Source organism: Primulina huaijiensis, chromosome 15 (genome assembly GCF_012295235.1).
Source record: "Primulina huaijiensis isolate GDHJ02 chromosome 15, ASM1229523v2, whole genome shotgun sequence".
In the NCBI taxonomy this organism is placed as follows: Eukaryota; Viridiplantae; Streptophyta; class Magnoliopsida; order Lamiales; family Gesneriaceae; genus Primulina; species Primulina huaijiensis.
This window is the reverse complement of record NC_133320.1, coordinates 20,027,612-20,046,607: the sequence shown is the minus strand read 5'-3', so window position 1 is coordinate 20,046,607 and position 18,996 is coordinate 20,027,612. Positions and strand designations below refer to the sequence as shown.

Below are 18,996 nucleotides of genomic sequence, written 5' to 3'. Positions count from 1 at the left end.
ACACTTTATATGTATTTTTATGGATATAATATATTTACATAAATATCTTGAACAAATTAAAAAGATATAAATAATAAATAACAAAAAATTTAAACGATAGTTATTAAATTTAAAAAATAGTATAACTAAATTATTTGAAAAATAATGTCGTATATATTTTCAATTTTTTGGCTAACTTTTATGTGAATTTATTTAATAGATTTAATATAAAAACACATTAATATAGTTGAAGGTTGGACTGTCATAATTCGAAATCCAATATATATATATATATATATCAGTTCATCTCAGGTCTGACCTGTGAATAGAGTATATATATATATCAGTTCATCTCAGGTCTGACCTGTGAATAGAGTATACTAGCTGTATTTTGTTCAGTAGCTATTGTGTCGAATCACTTTTTTTATTTATTTATTTTATTATTTTATTTCTTACACTACATGCAACAATTATGAATAATAACTATATATTTATTTATCCCATCTGACCGACTAATTTAAAAATATTGGGGGAAGAGTGAAGCATATAATTAAAAATTTAAAATATTGTTTGGTTTGTAAAATGAGATCGAACGATGTATGATATATATTTGATAACTTGATAACACGCATATAACTTTAATACTAAACTTGAGCCGAACATTATGTGAAAAGAAAAGAGTAATTAATTAATGTTTCATGCTCCATATCAAAACGATGCTTGAATATATATAAATTTATATTACTAGCCGAACAGATTTTATGTGGTGTGATATTTAAACTGTAAAGACAACAACTTGTGAATTTTCGAAACTCCAAAAATTTCGACCATTCAAAACTGCATAGAAAGATGGGCCTTGTAAAAATGATCCTGGGCCAACATATAATTGGTCTTTGATTTGAGGCATGCCGGCCCAACTAAATTTTCCAGCTCTTCAGCTTAGGAGTGTTAAAAATTTCAGTTAAACCGAATTAACCGATCGAACTATTTAGAAAAATCGGTTCGGTTAATTCGGAAGTTCGGTTTTGAAATTTTAAAAATCGGTTAATTCGGTTCGGTTTCGATTTTAATTTGAAAAATTCGGTTAAACCGAATTAGTATATATATTAATTTAAATTGTATATGGGTATTAAAAATACATTAGAAAGAAACTCAACTTTTCATGCATTAGAAGGAAGCTCATTCATCCAATGATTTTATCTTCAATATTTTTATTTGTTATTGATATGTTTTGTTCAATGTTTTTAGTTATTTATAAGCTCTCCATTGTTTTTTTTATGTGTTAAAATTCACATATTTTAAAAAATATCCGTTTTTTCGGTCGATCGATTTGAAAATCGTTTCGGTTAATTCGGTTTCTACGAATATTTTGATCGATTCGATTATTCGAAAATTAAATAGTTAAATCGATTATAGGTCTATTCAGTTCGGTCGATAACCGAATAGACCGATTAAACACCCCTTCTTCATTAACATTCCTGTCACCATACAGAATTTAATTCCTTTACCACCGCCCTAACATTCCGATCAGCTTGAATCCGAATCCGATTCTGATTCCCTAATTTTTGGCAATAATACCACGTACGAAACCCCAAATCCAAATTCATCTCATTTGTGATTTTTGAAGCAACTTCCAGACCAATCCGGTATGTTGAGGCGCGTAACAATTAGGATTCTCGGTCACGGCCTCCGATCACCCACTCCTTCTCCGGTGGTTGTGGGAGCGCGAAAGTACCACGAGAGAGTTGTGGATCACTACAACAACCCGAGGAACGTCGGATCGTTCGATAAGAGTGATCCGAATGTTGGGACGGGTCTCGTCGGAGCACCGGCGTGTGGTGACGTCATGAAGTTGCAGATTAGGGTCGATCAGGAGAATGGGAAAATCCTTGATGCTTGTTTTAAGACTTTCGGCTGTGGCTCGGCCATTGCTTCATCCTCCGTCGGTGTGTTTGTTGAATCAAAGCGACAAACTTTCCATGCATGCCTCATTAGTCTTCATTTTTGTCTTTCTGATTTAACTCTGTCGTTTGAGGTCTTAATTCTTTGGTTTTTGTGTAGCATTTTCTGAGCCTTTTGTTGAATCTGTATGGGATTGCTTGATTTAAATTTCGACGTTCCTTCACGTAAATCGCTAATCATCCTGGTTGAACTTGGTAATCAGTATTTTTTTTTTAATTTCCAGCTACCGAATGGTTGAAAGGTAAACAAATGGAGGAACTCTTGTCGATAAAAAATACGTAAGTGGAACTCTTCTTTCTTGCTCTTCTTCACTCTTTGAGCTCAGGAATCACGTGTACTGATCTGTAACTATAAGCTCATTCTTTTCTTTATTTGACAATTCTTACTCTTTTAAATGGATTAGCATTGAAGTTACGAGCTTCTTTGGTAAATGTTGATTTATTGTTTAATTTTCTACTAGAACCACACAGTGGAAAAAAAATCACAGCAAGTTGGAGGATAGAATCTACTGAATTTGGCCATTGGGGTAAGATGTTGGTTATGAAAATACGATGGTAACCAGTGGCAGGCTATGTATCCATGTGTTTTAGTCACTTGGTTAGTCTGTTATAAGGGTTAAAAAATTTCGCTGTGTTTATGCATTTGAATGTCTTCCTTTTAATTTTGTATGCTCGGCATTGTGTCAATATGTCAGAATAGATTACCTTTTCTTAACAAGTATTTCTTCGTTGGATTGGATTTGCATATGTTGGCTACGAGTGATTCTGGCTATAGAACTATTAATTCGTTTTCATAAACATAAGAATGTACGTTTCTCATGAGTCATGAACAATGATGGAAATGCAGGGAAATTGCAAAGCATCTCTCACTTCCACCAGTGAAGCTCCATTGCAGCATGCTTGCAGAGGATGCAATAAAAGCTGCTGTGAAAGATTACGAGGCAAAGCGTGGAAAATCAAATGGAAGTCAAGCTGCTGATGCTTGAATATGTGCATAGATCAATTACAAGTTTATATATTGCTGATAGTGTTGAATAATGTTTGTACTTCGTACTCCACTCACTCGCGCCTCGTGGTCTCATATATTGTGCTTGAGGTGCATAAATGCATAGTATTACTTATTATATTACGGACGATTCTTAATACGTACAGTTATTCATAAATCAAGTGCCGTATAAGATATCAATATTCGGCGTAGAAGAAACTCATATTCAGGTTAAAGTCCAAGAATCGGTCCCCCTTAGGCCGTGTATCTCGTTAAAGGTATCGATATTGATCTCCGATGGCGATCTCTCTGGAATGGCGAGCAACTCCTGGAGCATCTATTCTCCACAAAACACCCTACGACACTGAAGCCATGAAATATAAGATTAAAATTCTGGAGTCTGTGCATGCTGATAGCAAATTAGCTAACGAGCTATGTTGAGCAATGCCGGTGGATGTTATATTTTGTCATGTCAAATGGGCGTTCAACGTTTGAACGTCCAATTATTATTTTTTAAAATTTCTAAGCCCTCTCGAGACGTGTGTTGTACTCTGGACACAAAAGTGTCTGTGAATGTGCGCGTGGAATCACACACCCAGAAAAGAAGTGGGGTGGGAGGCACATCTTCCTCTCCATTTCCTTTTTTAAAAACATTATTTAAAATTTTTTTTGTACCAATGGTTAAAAAAGTAATAATTAATAAAATAATTAAAATCTGAAATTATATAAAAAACATAATTTATAAATTTATAAAAAAAAGTTAATGCTATCAAAATCTGTGAATTAATATTTTACATATTTCATAATATTTAATTTATATATTATGTAATTGTGATTTTTATTGTACTCTTCCATTTCAAATTAATAATTAAATTTTATTTTTAAATAAAGTACAATCTTAAATAATCAAATAATTTTAAATATTAAAAAAAATTAAAAATAACATTATTAATTATTTTAAATAACAATCATTTAAATGATGCAATAAAATTGAATATATATATATATATATTTATTTATTTAATATAAAATAAAGATAAAGATAGAGGTGATATCAAAATAAATGCGGGAGAAAATAATGTAGAAGTGATTAGTGTAGATATTCTAATAATTGAGATATTAATTAATTTAAAAAAGGGTGCATTAAATCCCAACCGGCTTACCAATATACTCAAAGCCACCCGCGGTTTCTCGCAAGAGGAAGAACACGCGCTTCTTTGTGTTTTATAGACCAATATCTCTCCAGTCTTCCATTAATTTCCAAATCAAATCCAACGCCACATACCAGGCTACTTCATTCATACTTTGTGCATTTTTTTTAATCCCACATGCATTTCGATTAGTTCTCAATTTTTGCAGTTGGCAAGAACACGCGCATAAAAAGTTCGATTCTTTTTGCGAGTTTGTAATTACTTCTCTGTTCTCTCCCGGCTAACTTGTAAATAATTGGCCTCATCATTGATTCACTGCGCTGTCTTTCCCGACCCGCCACCACTATTATTTTCAGCAGGAAAAAGCTTTTTGGATTTATGTAAAAATTAATGCTAGAAAAGCCCTTTTACTTTTTCCCAAACCAGTTTTCAAAGATTGAGATTTTCAAGTCGGGTTAGGTGCGAGATTCTCAAACGCTTAATTGTTGTATATGGGTTTTGATTATCTTGGCCGCTTATGCATTTGACTCGTTTTTTTTTTTTGGCCTTTTTGATAATTTGTTTGTTTTGGATCAGACATCTGGTTATTTTATATCTCATTTGTGATAATATATTATAACCATTTATGACTTGGAAAGTAGGACAACTGACTGAATCAAAATTGACTTTTTTTACTAGGATAGTAGGAGAGAAACAGTTTGGGGTTAGGCCGCCGGTTGGGTGGAGTAATTACAATGGATAGTTCAAAAGAGGACCACCAAGAACTTAACAGTGCGGTTGCCGGCTGTATAAATGTTGATAATTTTGATGGAAAAGATGAGCCCAATTCGGATACTGAAAAACCTGAAAGTACTCCTCTAGAAAGAGGGGAGTCGGGAGAAACGGAAATGACATCGTTTACTGGAAATTCAATTCACCGGTCCTCATCCCGGCCACAACTGGACCTCAGTGGAGCAGCCATACAAGGAAATTTTGAGGAGAGGGACCCCACAATTCTGTTGCCTAATCAGTCGGATGATATTTCTCACTTGGCTTTGGACATTGGAGGTATATCTTTTTGCGACAATGAATTTTTGTTGATTTGAGTCACTTGCACATCGAATATTTCCCTTCTCGATATGTCCTAGTTGGTTTGACTGTGTTGGCGATAGCCAGAGAGGAAGTTGCAAGATTTTATATTGTATGTATAATTACTGCTTCGATTCTGTCTTTGGATTTGTTTGGAATCTGAACAAACGTAAAATTATATATTGCTAAGTGGAGTATGCATGTGCTGTGGCATGGTTTGAACAGTCCACTGCCCACATGTAACTACTCCCAGTATTAAAAAACTTCATTAAGAAGGAATTTCTGCAATCCAGGCACAATCAGTACTCGACTTCTGTCATCCATTTTTAACACTTATAAGACAGAATCTCATGGAGATTTTCACCTCTAGATCAATATTTTTTCCCCCTATAGATCCCATTTAATTACTGTTTCTGTTTTCTTTTTCTTAGAGGTGAAAAATGTAATCTTGTTACGGTTCAGATAATTTTATGTTATTTCATTAAAATCTCGTTCTTTAGTTGTTGGAAAAGAATTTGAGTTTGAAACCAACAGTATACACCTTTATGCTGATGTGCTTCGCCATATCCACGTTTGTTATTACTACTTGGACCTTTTTTGCATGGATCTTGCTAGGTTTTGAACATTGGGTTTTTGAATAATCTCCAATTTCTTCATGGACTCCTATACTGTTGTCACCAGGATTCTCACATGGCCTTGTTCCTTTCGCGTCACAGTATTTTTGAACCTGTCTATTTTAAGCTCGAAACTGCATCATCTGATTAAAAAGTTGTAATGTAACTGTTGATCATGGAAACTATCCATGCTAGTATGAAATTCATGCCATCAAGGTGCTTATTAATTATAATATTGATTTACAACTGCAGTGCATTCTAAAGTCAGAATCTAAGTTGCATTTTCAGGATCCCTCATTAAGTTGATTTATTTCTCAAGACATGAGAACAAGCCAGTTAATGACAGGAGGAAAATGACAATTAAGGAAAGACTTGCTGTTTCCAATGTAAACAGAAGGAGCTACCCGATACTTGGTGGGAGATTACATTTTGTAAAGTTTGAGACATCTAAGATTTATGATTGCTTGGATTTCATCTACTCCAAGCAGCTTCATCGTGGTGGCAAGTTTCACTTATCTATTGGTTTTTTAATATATAGCAAACATTCAAATATTTGTTTATCATAGCATAGTTTAATTTTCTTAAGAGTGAATTATACTTTATAGGTTTATGTGTTGATTCTTATCCCGATGTTTGATTATAGGCATGGATTCACGATATTGGCAAGCTCAGGGTTCAGACACCGAGAACACGATAATTAAGGTATTCAGCTGTATACTATCGCAAGTGGGAGCTTTTTTCAGTTTTTGAATGTGATATAGATTACAGAGCGACTGTGTTAAACATGATTTCTATTAACTTGACTAAGTATATAATTTCTATGATTGCAAAAAAATATTTTTTTTTTCATTTAGCAATGAAGCTGTGGTGCTTGAGTTTTATATTACATTCATTTGATAACTTTTTTGTCAAATATTAGTGTTTTCCTTAAAAGTGTTGAAACAGTGAATTATTACAGAACTTTGCTTCCTTCTTTTATTAGTTCAAAACTGCAGTTTTGCACAATCTCAGCTATTTCTTTAACTTCTTCCCTCCTTTGGGCGATTTTATGTGAATACAACATTTGCATCCAATATCAAGACTAACTAGTGAAGAAACTGTCATTGCCTACTGGTTTTTCGTCAAATTTGTCTTTTAAGTAAAGTTTGCTCAATTAATTTGTTTATTTTATATGATGAAGACCTTTTTACCTTTAGATTAATGAATTGAAACAAACCTGTATCTACATTAACTCTTGATTATATAAGTGAAGGCAACAGGAGGTGGGGCACACAAATATGCTGATCTTTTTAATGAGAGACTTGGCATCAGTATAGAGAAAGAGGATGAAATGGACTGTCTTGTGGCTGGTGCAAACTTTTTGCTCAAGGTATTGTTATGGTTCCTTCCTGAAATAGATTATGACTGTGTTATCTTTAGATTATAACTCTGGTGCTTCTTGCCTTTTGGTTTGATCTTAACTCTGAGAATGATGGATGTCGTGCTTTACATTTCAATCTCCATTCATGCAAAATCATCATTGGTGTGATATACCGATTTTGTACGTTGATATGAACTATTTAGATGAACCTGGATAATTCTTAACTTAAAGGATTGAGCAAAGAAATTAATATTTAACCGACCTGTCAAAAGTCAAATTCTTTTTCCCATGTTTTAGGAAAAGTGACGGAAGTAAGCGAGAGAGTTTCAAAAGAATCATCTTCTAGAGACGAGAAATATGCCGTATAAACTAAATATAATAATAAATCTGTGTTGCTTGTGCATGTGAAAATTAATGAACCAACTTCATTTGGTATATATCCCTATTCGTGCAAGTTGCTCACAAAAGTGCACCATGATTTCTGAAATGGGGTTTATGTAATGGGGTTTATGTAATGAGAAATGATCACTAGGAAGTGTTGTCTTGTTTTATGATACAGTCTATTGGTTGTATGGCTAGTTTTCTCTTTTTCTTCAGGGACCTTCTTCTGAGAGCACTTCTACCTTATTCTGGTTTGTGTAGGCAATTCGGCATGAGGCTTTTACGCATATGGAGGGTCATAAAGCGTTTGTACAGATTGACTCCAACGATATGTTTCCATATCTTCTCGTTAATATAGGGTCTGGTGTCAGTATGATTAAGGTTTTATCTTTTCCCCCTTTTTCCCCTCACCTAGAAGCCTCATTTACTGTCATAAACTTAAATTCACCTTGTTACAGGTAGATGGGGATGGAGTTTTCCAACGTGTTAGTGGAACAAATGTTGGTGGGGGCACGTATTGGGGTCTGGGGAAGCTGTTAACCAAGTGCAAATGGTTGTCTTGATGTAACAATTAACTTCTTGTTGTTTCTATCTTGTTGTATTTGATTAATTGAGTTTTCAACTGTTGTCGTACTAGTTTTGATGAATTGTTGGAGCTGAGCCAACGGGGAGATAATCGAACCATAGACATGCTTGTGGGTGATATTTACGGTGGGATGGACTACTCCAAGGTACGTCTTCTAAAATATTTAAAACATGATGTCTTTCTCCCCTGGCTTTATCTGAAGCATTTCAGCACCACAGTTTATTCTAAGTTGTGTTCCTTCCTTTGGGTTTGTAGTATTCTCTTTTTACCATAGCTTGATTAATGTGGAATGTTCCGTCATTGATTAATTTTGTTTAACTTAGTGAAATGGCTCATTGTTTTTGTGCATAATGCAATAAGCTTCTTTGCAGTTAAATGATATTGGGCATCTCATTGTCATTCTTTAATAGATCTCATACATTTTACCTATGCTTTATTCAGTTGGCCATACAACATGATGTTGAAATGGAAAAAATTAACTTTTGGAAACTTCAGTTGGCACTCACGGAGAGTGAATAGCTTTCTACGTTATTTATCTATTGGGTTGCTCTATAACTATTCCATAATCTTTTTTCCTGGCCTCTAATATTCTGACAACATTAAGAATGACATAGATTGGTCTCTCTGCATCAACAATTGCTTCTAGTTTTGGCAAGACGATATCTGAAAATAAAGAGCTTGAAGATTATCGCCCTGAAGATATATCTTTGTCCCTCTTACGAATGATCTCCTATAATATCGGCCAGGCAAGTTGGATTGTGCAATTTCTTTGATGTTGAATATTTTTTCAGTCCATGCACATTAAAAAATGTCAGTTACATTTGTCTTTCGACCTTTCAAGTATAAATAGGTTGTAAATTAAATGTCTGAATGTGATAGATTTAATGAACACAGAAACAAATTACCTGTTCGTTGAATAATACACAGTTCAGCTAGTCTTAATTTTGTAACGACCTTATTTATGGCTGAACGAATACACTCTGAGAGATCCTCTTTTTTGTAGCTGCCCGCTTTAATCATCATATTTATCTCCTCTGTCCTTTCCTTGGACCTCATGCATTCATAATATTGATATTAATACCCAACCTTTTTTTATCATGATTAAAACTAGCAAAAAAAGGGGGAAAAAAAGGAATTTTGCACTTTTTATTTGGACTTATAGCATGGGGCAGTGGTTGTATGACCGCTTACGTTCAAAGTGCATTTTTTTTTGGCCAAAGAATAAAATCATGCAGTTCCAAATGTTTCAAATCTTGGATAATCATCTAAGGATGTTTGAACAATTCTTGTTTTGTTCTTCAAGAAAAGTTTCTTTGTATACCAGATTCTGTTCTTGCCATGATCTGACTAGACGACATTATGGCAATGACAACATATTGATTGATAGAAGTTCTCAGATGTAAATGGTATCCTTTCTGAATTTTTTGCAGATATCTTACTTAAATGCATTGCGCTTTGGACTCAAGAGAATTTTTTTCGGAGGATTTTTCATCAGGGGCCATGCCTACACGATGGACACTATCTCATTTGCAGTCCACTTCTGGTAGACAAAATTTAATGGAAGCTTTTTCTGAAGTAATTTGTCATGTCGTCAAATTAATTTTCCTTTTCAGTTACTGGTCAAATGGCTTGAACATGGTATGGTTTTTAGCTTTGTTTTAGTACCTTTCTTTGCATTGCTGCTTTTTTAGGTCGAAGGGAGAAGCTCAAGCTATGTTTTTGCGACACGAAGGGTTTTTAGGAGCTTTAGGTGCATTTATGAGCTACGAGAAGCATGGGCTGGATGACCTTAAGGCTCACCATCTTGTAGAAAGGTTTCCTATGGGTGCACCATATATTGGAGGAAATGTCCATGGTCCACCTTTAGGAGATCTCAATGAGAAGGCAAGCTTAATCGCACTTCACCATATGTGTTGGTGCTTTACATTTTTGTCTCTTATTTATCATATTAGAGTTCACTTTTCAAATGCATTGCATTTGATTCTAATTTGCTTTCCATTTACAACTTTCAGGTTATATCTGATCTGTGAATTTACTTCCAGTGAAATATTTATTTGGTTGCTTATATAAGAGTGATTTACTTTGATATCTTAGATTAGCTCAATTGATGTTTTTCTACTTATTTTCCTTATTTGGCGTGCACATTTGTAATAAATTTCGTTCAGCGTACTGACCATTTATTGCACCAGACAGTTACTTTTCTCTGTTTATAGCCCAAAGAAAATGATAAAACATATTGGGAATGAGTATTTGGAATATATTCATTTTGCTTTTCTACCTTCAAAAGCTTTGGCTTTACATTGAAAGATGCTTGAAGCATCTGGAATTTATTACTACTGCTTTTTTACAAACTGTCCAAAATTTGTTGGCAAAGCCTCTTAAAAATTTGATGGCATCAACAGAATTTCTAGATTTCTCAGAATGACTATAAGTTACTCTGTACACATGTAAGTTTGATCTGAGATGGTTTTTGTGGCATGATCCAAGGGTTTAGATCTCGTTCTTTTTAAGTTTTTTACATTGCTGAACACCTGAGCTACTTTTGGTGCTTGATTGTTTTGACTCCTTTACTGTCATCCAAAGGTTTGTTTTCCACATATGATTTAGTTATAATCTTAATTATTGAGAGAGTTTGGTCGGTTGCATGTGGGTAAGAACGGGATATATCTGGCTGATTTACTGATTTGGCCATGCCATGCCTAAGACCACTCTCTGCCTTCTTGAAAATCCAAACAGACTAAAGAGAACCTTATTATTTAGAAATTCAGTTGATTGATATTTCCTAGCACAAGAATTTCCAGAGCACATATGCGGGTTCGGGTTCGGGTTTATTTTAATTGAAATGAAAATTTCCCCTTCATTGTGCAATTACATTCAACATGACTTTGCGATTGTGCATATTAACAACTTCTTGAACATGTCATGAATGCCCATACGGTTGCAGATATCCTGGATGGAGAAGTTTGTGCAGAAAGGAACTGAAATTACTGCTCCTGTTCCAATGGCCCCTCCTGGAACTACTGGCCTGGGAGGTTTTGAAGTCCCGTCATCTAAAGGAGATACCTTGCGTCCTGATGCCAGCAAACTAAATGTGGGTGTTCTCCATCTTGTACCAAGTTTGGAGGTGTTTCCACTGTTAGCGGATCCAAAACTGTAAGATGATTGTATGAACTCCAGAATTCACATTCCGATGTAAAAGTAGTTAACCTGTTTTAGGTTAAACTTTTGCTATCTTGCTCATGTTGGACTGTCTTCTATTAATTCTGCCAAACCTGATCTAACACCCTCTTCACATTTAAATTGTGATTGCTCGAGTTCCTTGGGCTCGCCCTTACATTTTATTCAATTTTTTCAAGTGATCATTGCCTTACCTTCTCCCTTGACAGAAATTATACTTGTACATTTACCAAGATTTCTATTCTCTTTATTCCTTGTGTAATATTCATTGAAAGTTTTCATCTTGGTTGAGCTTTTCTTTTATGTTGTTATTCATGCACCTTGTCCTTTTCATTATTAATGTGATAAATCTTATCCAAACTTCAATTTTCATCAGTTTTTCTGTTTCTTACATTGCATATTCTGTTTTTGACACATTTACGCTATATCCCTCTTCCTGAATGAGACTGCTTCATAGGTAGAGTAGTTTAATATATGTTGTTGTGATGTTTGTCCTCTGCCTAAAATTTTGGTAGATGGTATCAAGTTCAGCCAGTGATATGCACATGAAAAAAGGGGGAAATCAATTGTTTTCTGATTGCCTTTACTTTTGTGGACCCTATATTCAAATGGATTCCAAGGAACACATTTTCTTATCTGACTTTTTGAAAATGATGCTTCAAATTTTGTTTGCAGATATGAGCCCAACACAATAGATATTTCAGAGCATGGTGAGCTAGAGTAAGTACCATGCTTTTTATTCCTTTTATGTTTCTCTCGACTTCTAATTGGTCTGTTGCAAATAGAATATCTCTCAATGAATATCCCTATGTTACTCCAAATATTCAAATTCTTGATTTTTGATGTCTGGTCTTATGTAGATATTGGTTCACTGTCTTGTCAGAACACATGCCAGATCTTGTTGATAAGGTATTTTTTTTATTTAGATCCTTGTGGTTAAGCTACTGTTGATTTTTTCTTCTTCCCCAAGCCATACATGGATATGTCCCATACTTCATGAATGATGAATGGCTAACATGCACAATTTGAGCTTATCATAGCAGCATATTTTGTACCTGTATTTATCTCCCAACTTACACTTGAGTGAAGTTAAAAAATCATGTGAAGGAATAATGTCAACATACAGAATATTGAATCTTTGTATATAAACAAATAAGTACTGAACATATGAACTTTGATAAGCAGTTAAGCATGGCAGGGATATGTTTAGTTATCTTTTCGAGAGGGTGCAGGGGAGAGTTTTGATGAGGTAGGGAGGGGTCTTACTGGGCTGGATTGGAGTCCTATACAGAGGGTTGAGGCGGAGGAATTGGAAAAACCATTCGAGGAGGAAGAGATCAAAAAGGCGGTGTTTGAAATATTGGATGTTGGCATAATTCGGCTTTTTGTATGAAAGTTTAGTGGTGTAGGTTTATGGGATAGAAAATTTTTACTTGGTTACAAGGATACAAATCTAGGGTATGCAAAAGCCACAACTTAAGCATAACATTCTTAAAATATCATCTTTGTAATTACCCTTTTTTTATAAAAAAATGAAATGGTTTTCATGTGTGGATATGGTCATGATGCAGTTTTAATTTTCAGTGAGAAAGAAGCCCGGAAGCTACACTTTCTTTTTTGCTTCGGATAACTGGGTTTTTATCCAAAATCCAAATGTCAGTTTTTTTTCAGATAAAGTTCTTTTGGTTAAGATAGCTACTCCATCCAAACCCACTCTTAGTGAAATGTATTGTTAGTGTTTTCTTTATTTGTTTGTCAATTAATTAGTCGTGAGGTGACAACAAAATCCAGTGATCAAATACTGCTTCAAATCTTAATTAATTTTTAGTTTCTCTTAAGCTTCATGTCGTACCATGATAAAATTCATGCGGCATGGCAAAATTAATTTAATCTAAAATTACGACATATTGTATCCATTTAATCATAACTTATGTCAAACTCCAAACTGACAATTATTAAAAATCTGATTTCACATCACTTTGTCCAGTTAACTTTTTAAATTGATTTGACCGATACAAAAAAATTTCTCCTCCGAAAATACAACGATCTTAATTCATATTTCTAAACTCAACTCCTGGAAGCACATTTTCAGGAATATTTTCAAGAAAACACGAGAAAATAACCAAGCATTCCCAAACATTTTCTTGAGTACTTTCACCTGCATTAGAATTTTCTGTTAAGCTTCATGATCAGCATAACACAGTTTTCCTCTGATTCTTCTGGGATAAAAAAACTCAAATTTCCTGGAAAACAAATCAAGGTTGCAATCTTTAAGTAAAATTTAGTTGAAACAGGATTCATCTGCTGTTTCCTTTTTCTAGCTGCTCAAATTGGAGAATTGCTCTGCCGTATCGTATAAGTTGATTTTTCTGAGCTTGGTTTACCATTACTGCCAATTGTGGCCTTAAGTCAGTCTCTGTAATGACCATGGGAGCATGGTGCAAATTTTGCAGGCTGTGGCTAGTGAAGGTGGTACTGATGATGCAAAAAGAAGAGGTGATGCATTTGCCCGTGCGTTCTTTGCTCACTTGGCAAGGTGCCTATAATTTGATTGAAGTTTTATGCCTTACATCTTTTCTTAGAGGAGATTGATTATCTGTTACTGGATTAGACAATTAGTTTACTGTGAAAAGAAGGTTCGTGTAGAATCTTAAGCATTTACATTGTGGAGATTTTTATAAGTTCACTAGCATCATTACATGGTATTCCAAATTCATATGCTATACATGGGCCGTTGCCAATGATGCGATCCTGAACCTGACCTTCAAAAACCTAACAAGTGGTTGAGCTTGAGCATTAGAGTTCAAATGTTCAATAAATAGGAGATGAAAAAGAGTTTCTAATGCTCGACCATTTATTGGACTTTAAAGGTCAGGGTTGAGATCACATCAGCTGATGCCTCCCTTTCTCTGTACCTTATCTTCCGTCTGCCACCCCAATCCTCTAATCCCCAAGGATAACTGCCATGATGCTTAAAATTTACTCGGCTATCTGCTTCTGTTAATTTGTCATTCCTCATACATGCATTTGGAATTGTCTGTTCATAGGGAAGGCATAACTGGAGCATGTGGCAGTTTCTCATGGATGTATATTTAGTTAAGAGTGTTCATCAGTTCAAAAGGGGTCTTAATCCTGGAGGTGTTTGATTTCAACATTACAATCACAAAATTCATAATGTCAGTTTGAAAATATGATTTATTAAAATATGTGCTAACTATTGTCTTCTTAAATTTAGAATGTCTGAATAAATAAAACATGCTGCTTAACCACATTATATATAAAGCTGATCTGTGACCTTACTGATGGCCATGTAAATTTTTGAGCAGATAATCAAACCAAATTTACCTGATGAATTTTTTTTGCATGTAATCCTGGCATTTCACATGGCAAACACTCAAATCGATGTAAATTGTGATAGCTGCAGCCAGCATGATTGAGAGCTATGATAAATTGAATTGTTCTTATTTAATCCTACACCTTTTGGTTCTTTTATCAGTCTTTTTGTTGATAAAATAAGTAGTTTAGAAATACTTAAATTTCAGTTGTTGAATATTCTTCGTTGTGATTTAACTTCATACTCATAGGTATTTTTTCCCTTGATCTTCTTTTGAAATGTTTTTGCCCTGCTTGATAGGTTGATGGAGGAGCCAGCTGCATATGGAAAGTTGGGACTGGCCAACCTCTTAGAACTAAGAGAAGAATGCTTGAGGGAGTTCCACTTTATTGATGTGTACAGAAGCATAAAACAGAGGTAAGACTGCATTCATTGGTGATATATGTTGGTTGTCTGTCATTTTGATCTTGAACTCTGCGATGACATTACTTTTGGCATCATAAAGTTTTAGGTGCAAAAATATGCTGAACTATCAAGTTTACCTGTGCTTTTGGACATGGACAAACTTTTGTTGTTCCTTTCTCATCTTCGAATATGTCATGGATTCTCACTCAAATCACATGCAGTGCATGAAGTTAGGCTATGGTTCAATTTGATTGCGTGCTAATAACTGGAATTACAAAAATCATTTTTAGAAGGAAGTTTTTTTTTTAGTTTATTTATTATTTGATGGATTCTTTTGTTTGCAATAGGGAGAATGAAGCGTCACTAGCTGTTTTACCCGATCTATTGGCGGAGCTTGACGGTATGAATGAGGTATGCATGCTTTGATAAGTTTAATTTCTCATTACTTGAAGGATAAGCATTTCTGCCTGATGTTTTTGTGAGTCCATTTACACGATGAAATTTTATCGCATGCATTGTTCTCTTTACTTTCTATTGTGTTCAGAAAATTCATTTCTGACTTTTTTTTAATAATCTGCTTGCTTTTGCCCTTTCTTAAGGCAAACCTCTTTTTTTACTAAAGTTGATATCTCACGTCTTTTTAAAACATTAAGTACACAAATACTCTTTTGATTTCCTTTTTTTCCAACATAGGTAACACAACAAGTTCCAACAGTAATCATTACCAATCAAATCCATTTCAAAATCTCTAAACCAGGCCTCAAAGTAAAGGAGAAAGAAGATTAAATCTACCAGATCAAGAATACCGAGATGAAAAAATTGAAAGGAAAATGAAACATGAACCGAGGCATTGATAGGTTCCCTTTACCTTATGGTTTTGAGCAACTGATAACTTGGCAGTGTTTCTCCCATGCAGGAAGCAAGATTGCTTACATTAATTGAAGGGGTACTTGCTGCGAACATCTTTGATTGGGGATCCCGTGCTTGTGTTGATCTCTATCATAAAGGAACAATTATTGAAATATACAGAATGAGTCGTAACAAGATGCAAAGACCTTGGCGGGTTGGTGTGACGTTACAATTTCTCACAATGCTGCAACTTAATTTTTTCAAATAAATAAACTTTTTGTTATAGGTTGGTGCTTCTATGTTTAATGCATATTCAGGTGGATGATTTTGATGTTTTTAAAGAGAGGATGTTTGGATCTGACAAAAAGAAGTCTCACCCATATAAAAGAGCATTGCTTTTCGTGGACAACTCAGGTGCTGATATTATACTGGGAATGCTTCCACTTGCAAGGGAATTTCTCAGACGTGGAACTGAAGTATGTTTTTCACATATATTTGTTGAGAAAATCAGTTTTGGCAAAATTAGGAAGGATTTTCCCATGAATATAGCGACTGGTTTATCCCAAAGTTACATTGAAATCCATTTTTTTGGCAGGGAGTTAGTTTTCTTTCCTTGTCAATGTCAAAACTCATTTTATGTGTTATCTACAGAATTTGTGGCGAGAAAATTCATTCGAAACTGTAATACTTGTGCTAGTGTGGAGAAACGAGGACAACACAACTTCCCATTATTTTTTGTTACCAGAAGTGAAACATGCATCCCAGCTAGAGGACGTATATTTTACCAATAAAAGATGCTTGACGTTAGTAGCAAATATTTTCTAAATGGCAGTTAATCAGCTTCAGTAAAAATTTGTCCCGTGCCTGAATTGTATGCAACTGTATCATAAAACATTGTAGTTATTTTTCTTATTAAGAATCACACATGATCTCAACCACATTGTCCAAGAAAAGTCTGAGAGGTTTTTACTCCAGCCTTGTGCATGTCTAATCTTGATTAATTAACGGCTTCAAGTTTTTAGCAAACACAAATTTTATGCTATATCATAGATGGAACTTAATTAGCCCTCTGAACTATGACCGTTCTATTGCAACATTCTCATCTATTTCCCCAGAGGCAATATGATGAGGTTACCTTTTCAGGTTGTCCTGGTTGCGAATACGCTTCCTGCGCTCAATGATGTTACTGCAATGGAGTTACCTGATATTATTGCTGAGGCTGCAAAGGTCTGTTAATTCTTATGCACAATGTCTTTGCAATAGCTGTTCAGTGATTAATGCCTATGCTAACTTTCAAAAAAGGAAGAAAAATTATATACTTGTGATACTCACCATAAATAATCAAAACTATTTTTGGTTGAGATGTTATTTATGTTGTCGTTAAAGTCAAACAGAAGAAACTTGAACCAAGATTACTTTCTTGTATCGCATATCGTGTATTTAATATTCTAGTCTATACCCATTACTCTGCTAGGCACCAAGCTGTTGTTATTTTTGTCTAGTCTGTATCTGTTACTCTGCTGAGCACCAAGCTGTTGTTATTTTTGTTGTGCGGGCTTACTTGCATCTTGACCGACACGTTACACGTAAATAATACTTTTAACTGCCTTCTTCGATTAATATGCATATATTCGGGATTTAGTAAATGGCTAGAATCCGACTAACCATTTGCTTAACAGCATTGCGACATTCTTAGACGGGCAGCTGAAGCAGGAGGCTTACTTGTGGATGCAATGATCACCTTGCAAGATAGTCCTAAAGAAAGATCGTCTTCTGTACCTTTGATGGCTGTTGAGAATGGGTGTGGCAGTCCTTGCATTGACTTTAGACAAGTAACCTTGGAGTTAGCTGCCGCTGCCAAGGATGCTGATCTGGTAAAGAAAAAAATTCCGCATTTTATTTTTTGGAGCGTGTTAAAGTTGAGGTGTTTTAATAAAGTATAGATCACTACATCTTATAACAAACTCCATCATTGTAGTAAATGCCATCTGATTTTCTTGAGCAGATAATTTTGGAAGGGATGGGACGCTCTTTGCATACAAACTTCTATGCACGGTTCAAATGTGATGCTCTAAAGGTCAGTTTTTAATGTTTTGTCCGTCCAATACACGGCATATCATGTGTAGTAGCATATGTGGCCCAACGATCGAAACGCAGCCTCCGGCTGCTTACCAACGGTTATCACTTTTCATTTACCAAAAATCTTTAGTATTATGCATAAAGATCCTGTATTACAAGTTAGATCGATTTATGGGGTGGGATTATCGGGCTATCATCATATACAGTAACTTCATAATATAGTGATCAAAATGACTGGATAGATCAAATATTTGAGTTGCGTCTTCATGGTTTTACCACCAAACATGTCCTATCTTGTAGCACTCAAACAAGGTCAATCTTTGTGTAATGTATTGCGGCAAAAAAAAAAAAAAAAATTTGGCCACATGTTTGTGTTTGATATGCAGCTTGCAATGGTGAAGAATCAGCGATTGGCAGCCAAACTAATCAAAGGAAATTTATACGACTGTGTCTGCCGATTTGAACCAGCCGGCTGAACAGCCAAAATTATTTTGTTTGGTCGTTGGACCGCTTCGTTTTCAAAGAGTGCTTTGGAGGACTAAGACTGTAAGCTGTCTGCCACCTTTGAGGATGATTTTGAGAAATGGTATTTATTACATATGTTTAAAGGCACTCAATTCTTGATACAGCAAGTTCTCCTGGATAAACTTGGTCATATTGTATCTACTTTTCCGCTCATTTTTCGATAATAATCATTGGTGGGATCTCTATAAAACTCGAGAATTGGGACGAAGTAACCATATGAGTGAAGACTGAGTGAAAGTTCCTTTGGAAAAATCATTTTACAAAAGTCATTATTGTTTCTTGTTACCTGTTCGTTGTGTGCGCAAAGTTTTATTTTCGAGGATATATCGATTCGGGTACAAATATCGAACTGATTTTAATCATGTTTTTGGCAAGTATGATCATTCTGTGTTCTTTTAGCATTTGAAATGTTTGTGTATTATAAGGTTAAGAGCAGATTTCATGTTTAATTACTGCCTTTTTTGCTAGGCGTACAAAATTTATCTTCAGCCATCTTTGTAAAACGAATATTCTTAACTTACTATTTTTCATTATTTTATCTA

At 34.8% G+C, this 18,996-nt stretch overlaps 2 protein-coding genes across 5 annotated transcripts; both read left to right on the top strand.

Moving 5' to 3' along the window:
- The first annotated feature begins 1,481 nt into the window (after window positions 1–1,481).
- On the top strand, window positions 1,482–3,069 carry LOC140958269 (iron-sulfur cluster assembly protein 1-like). Its single transcript, XM_073415656.1, has 3 exons — window positions 1,482–1,925; window positions 2,165–2,219; window positions 2,788–3,069. The coding sequence occupies exons 1-3, from the start codon at window positions 1,628–1,630 to the stop codon at window positions 2,924–2,926; spliced, it is 492 nt and encodes a 163-aa protein (XP_073271757.1). The 5' UTR covers window positions 1,482–1,627; the 3' UTR covers window positions 2,927–3,069.
- Window positions 3,070–4,132: 1,063 nt separating this feature from the next.
- LOC140960157 (pantothenate kinase 2) lies at window positions 4,133–18,737 on the top strand. Of its 4 annotated transcripts, none has more exons than XM_073418307.1 (23): window positions 4,133–4,213; window positions 4,755–5,123; window positions 6,047–6,259; window positions 6,402–6,460; window positions 7,011–7,127; window positions 7,761–7,880; window positions 7,958–8,052; window positions 8,137–8,230; window positions 8,700–8,831; window positions 9,516–9,628; window positions 9,777–9,969; window positions 11,030–11,238; window positions 11,938–11,982; window positions 12,123–12,171; window positions 13,716–13,798; window positions 14,897–15,013; window positions 15,349–15,412; window positions 15,918–16,064; window positions 16,168–16,326; window positions 16,994–17,077; window positions 17,530–17,724; window positions 17,856–17,927; window positions 18,316–18,737. In XM_073418307.1, exons 2-23 carry the CDS (start codon window positions 4,811–4,813, stop codon window positions 18,403–18,405), a joined length of 2,763 nt encoding a protein of 920 aa, XP_073274408.1. In that variant the 5' UTR covers window positions 4,133–4,213; window positions 4,755–4,810; the 3' UTR covers window positions 18,406–18,737. The 4 variants fall into 4 exon arrangements, with proteins under 4 accessions (XP_073274408.1, XP_073274409.1, XP_073274410.1 ...); XM_073418308.1 differs by lacking the exon at window positions 4,133–4,213 and adding an exon at window positions 4,375–4,535 and having other exon boundaries at window positions 4,760–5,123; XM_073418309.1 differs by lacking the exon at window positions 4,133–4,213 and adding an exon at window positions 4,375–4,535 and having other exon boundaries at window positions 6,047–6,256.
- Window positions 18,738–18,996: the final 259 nt, after the last annotated feature.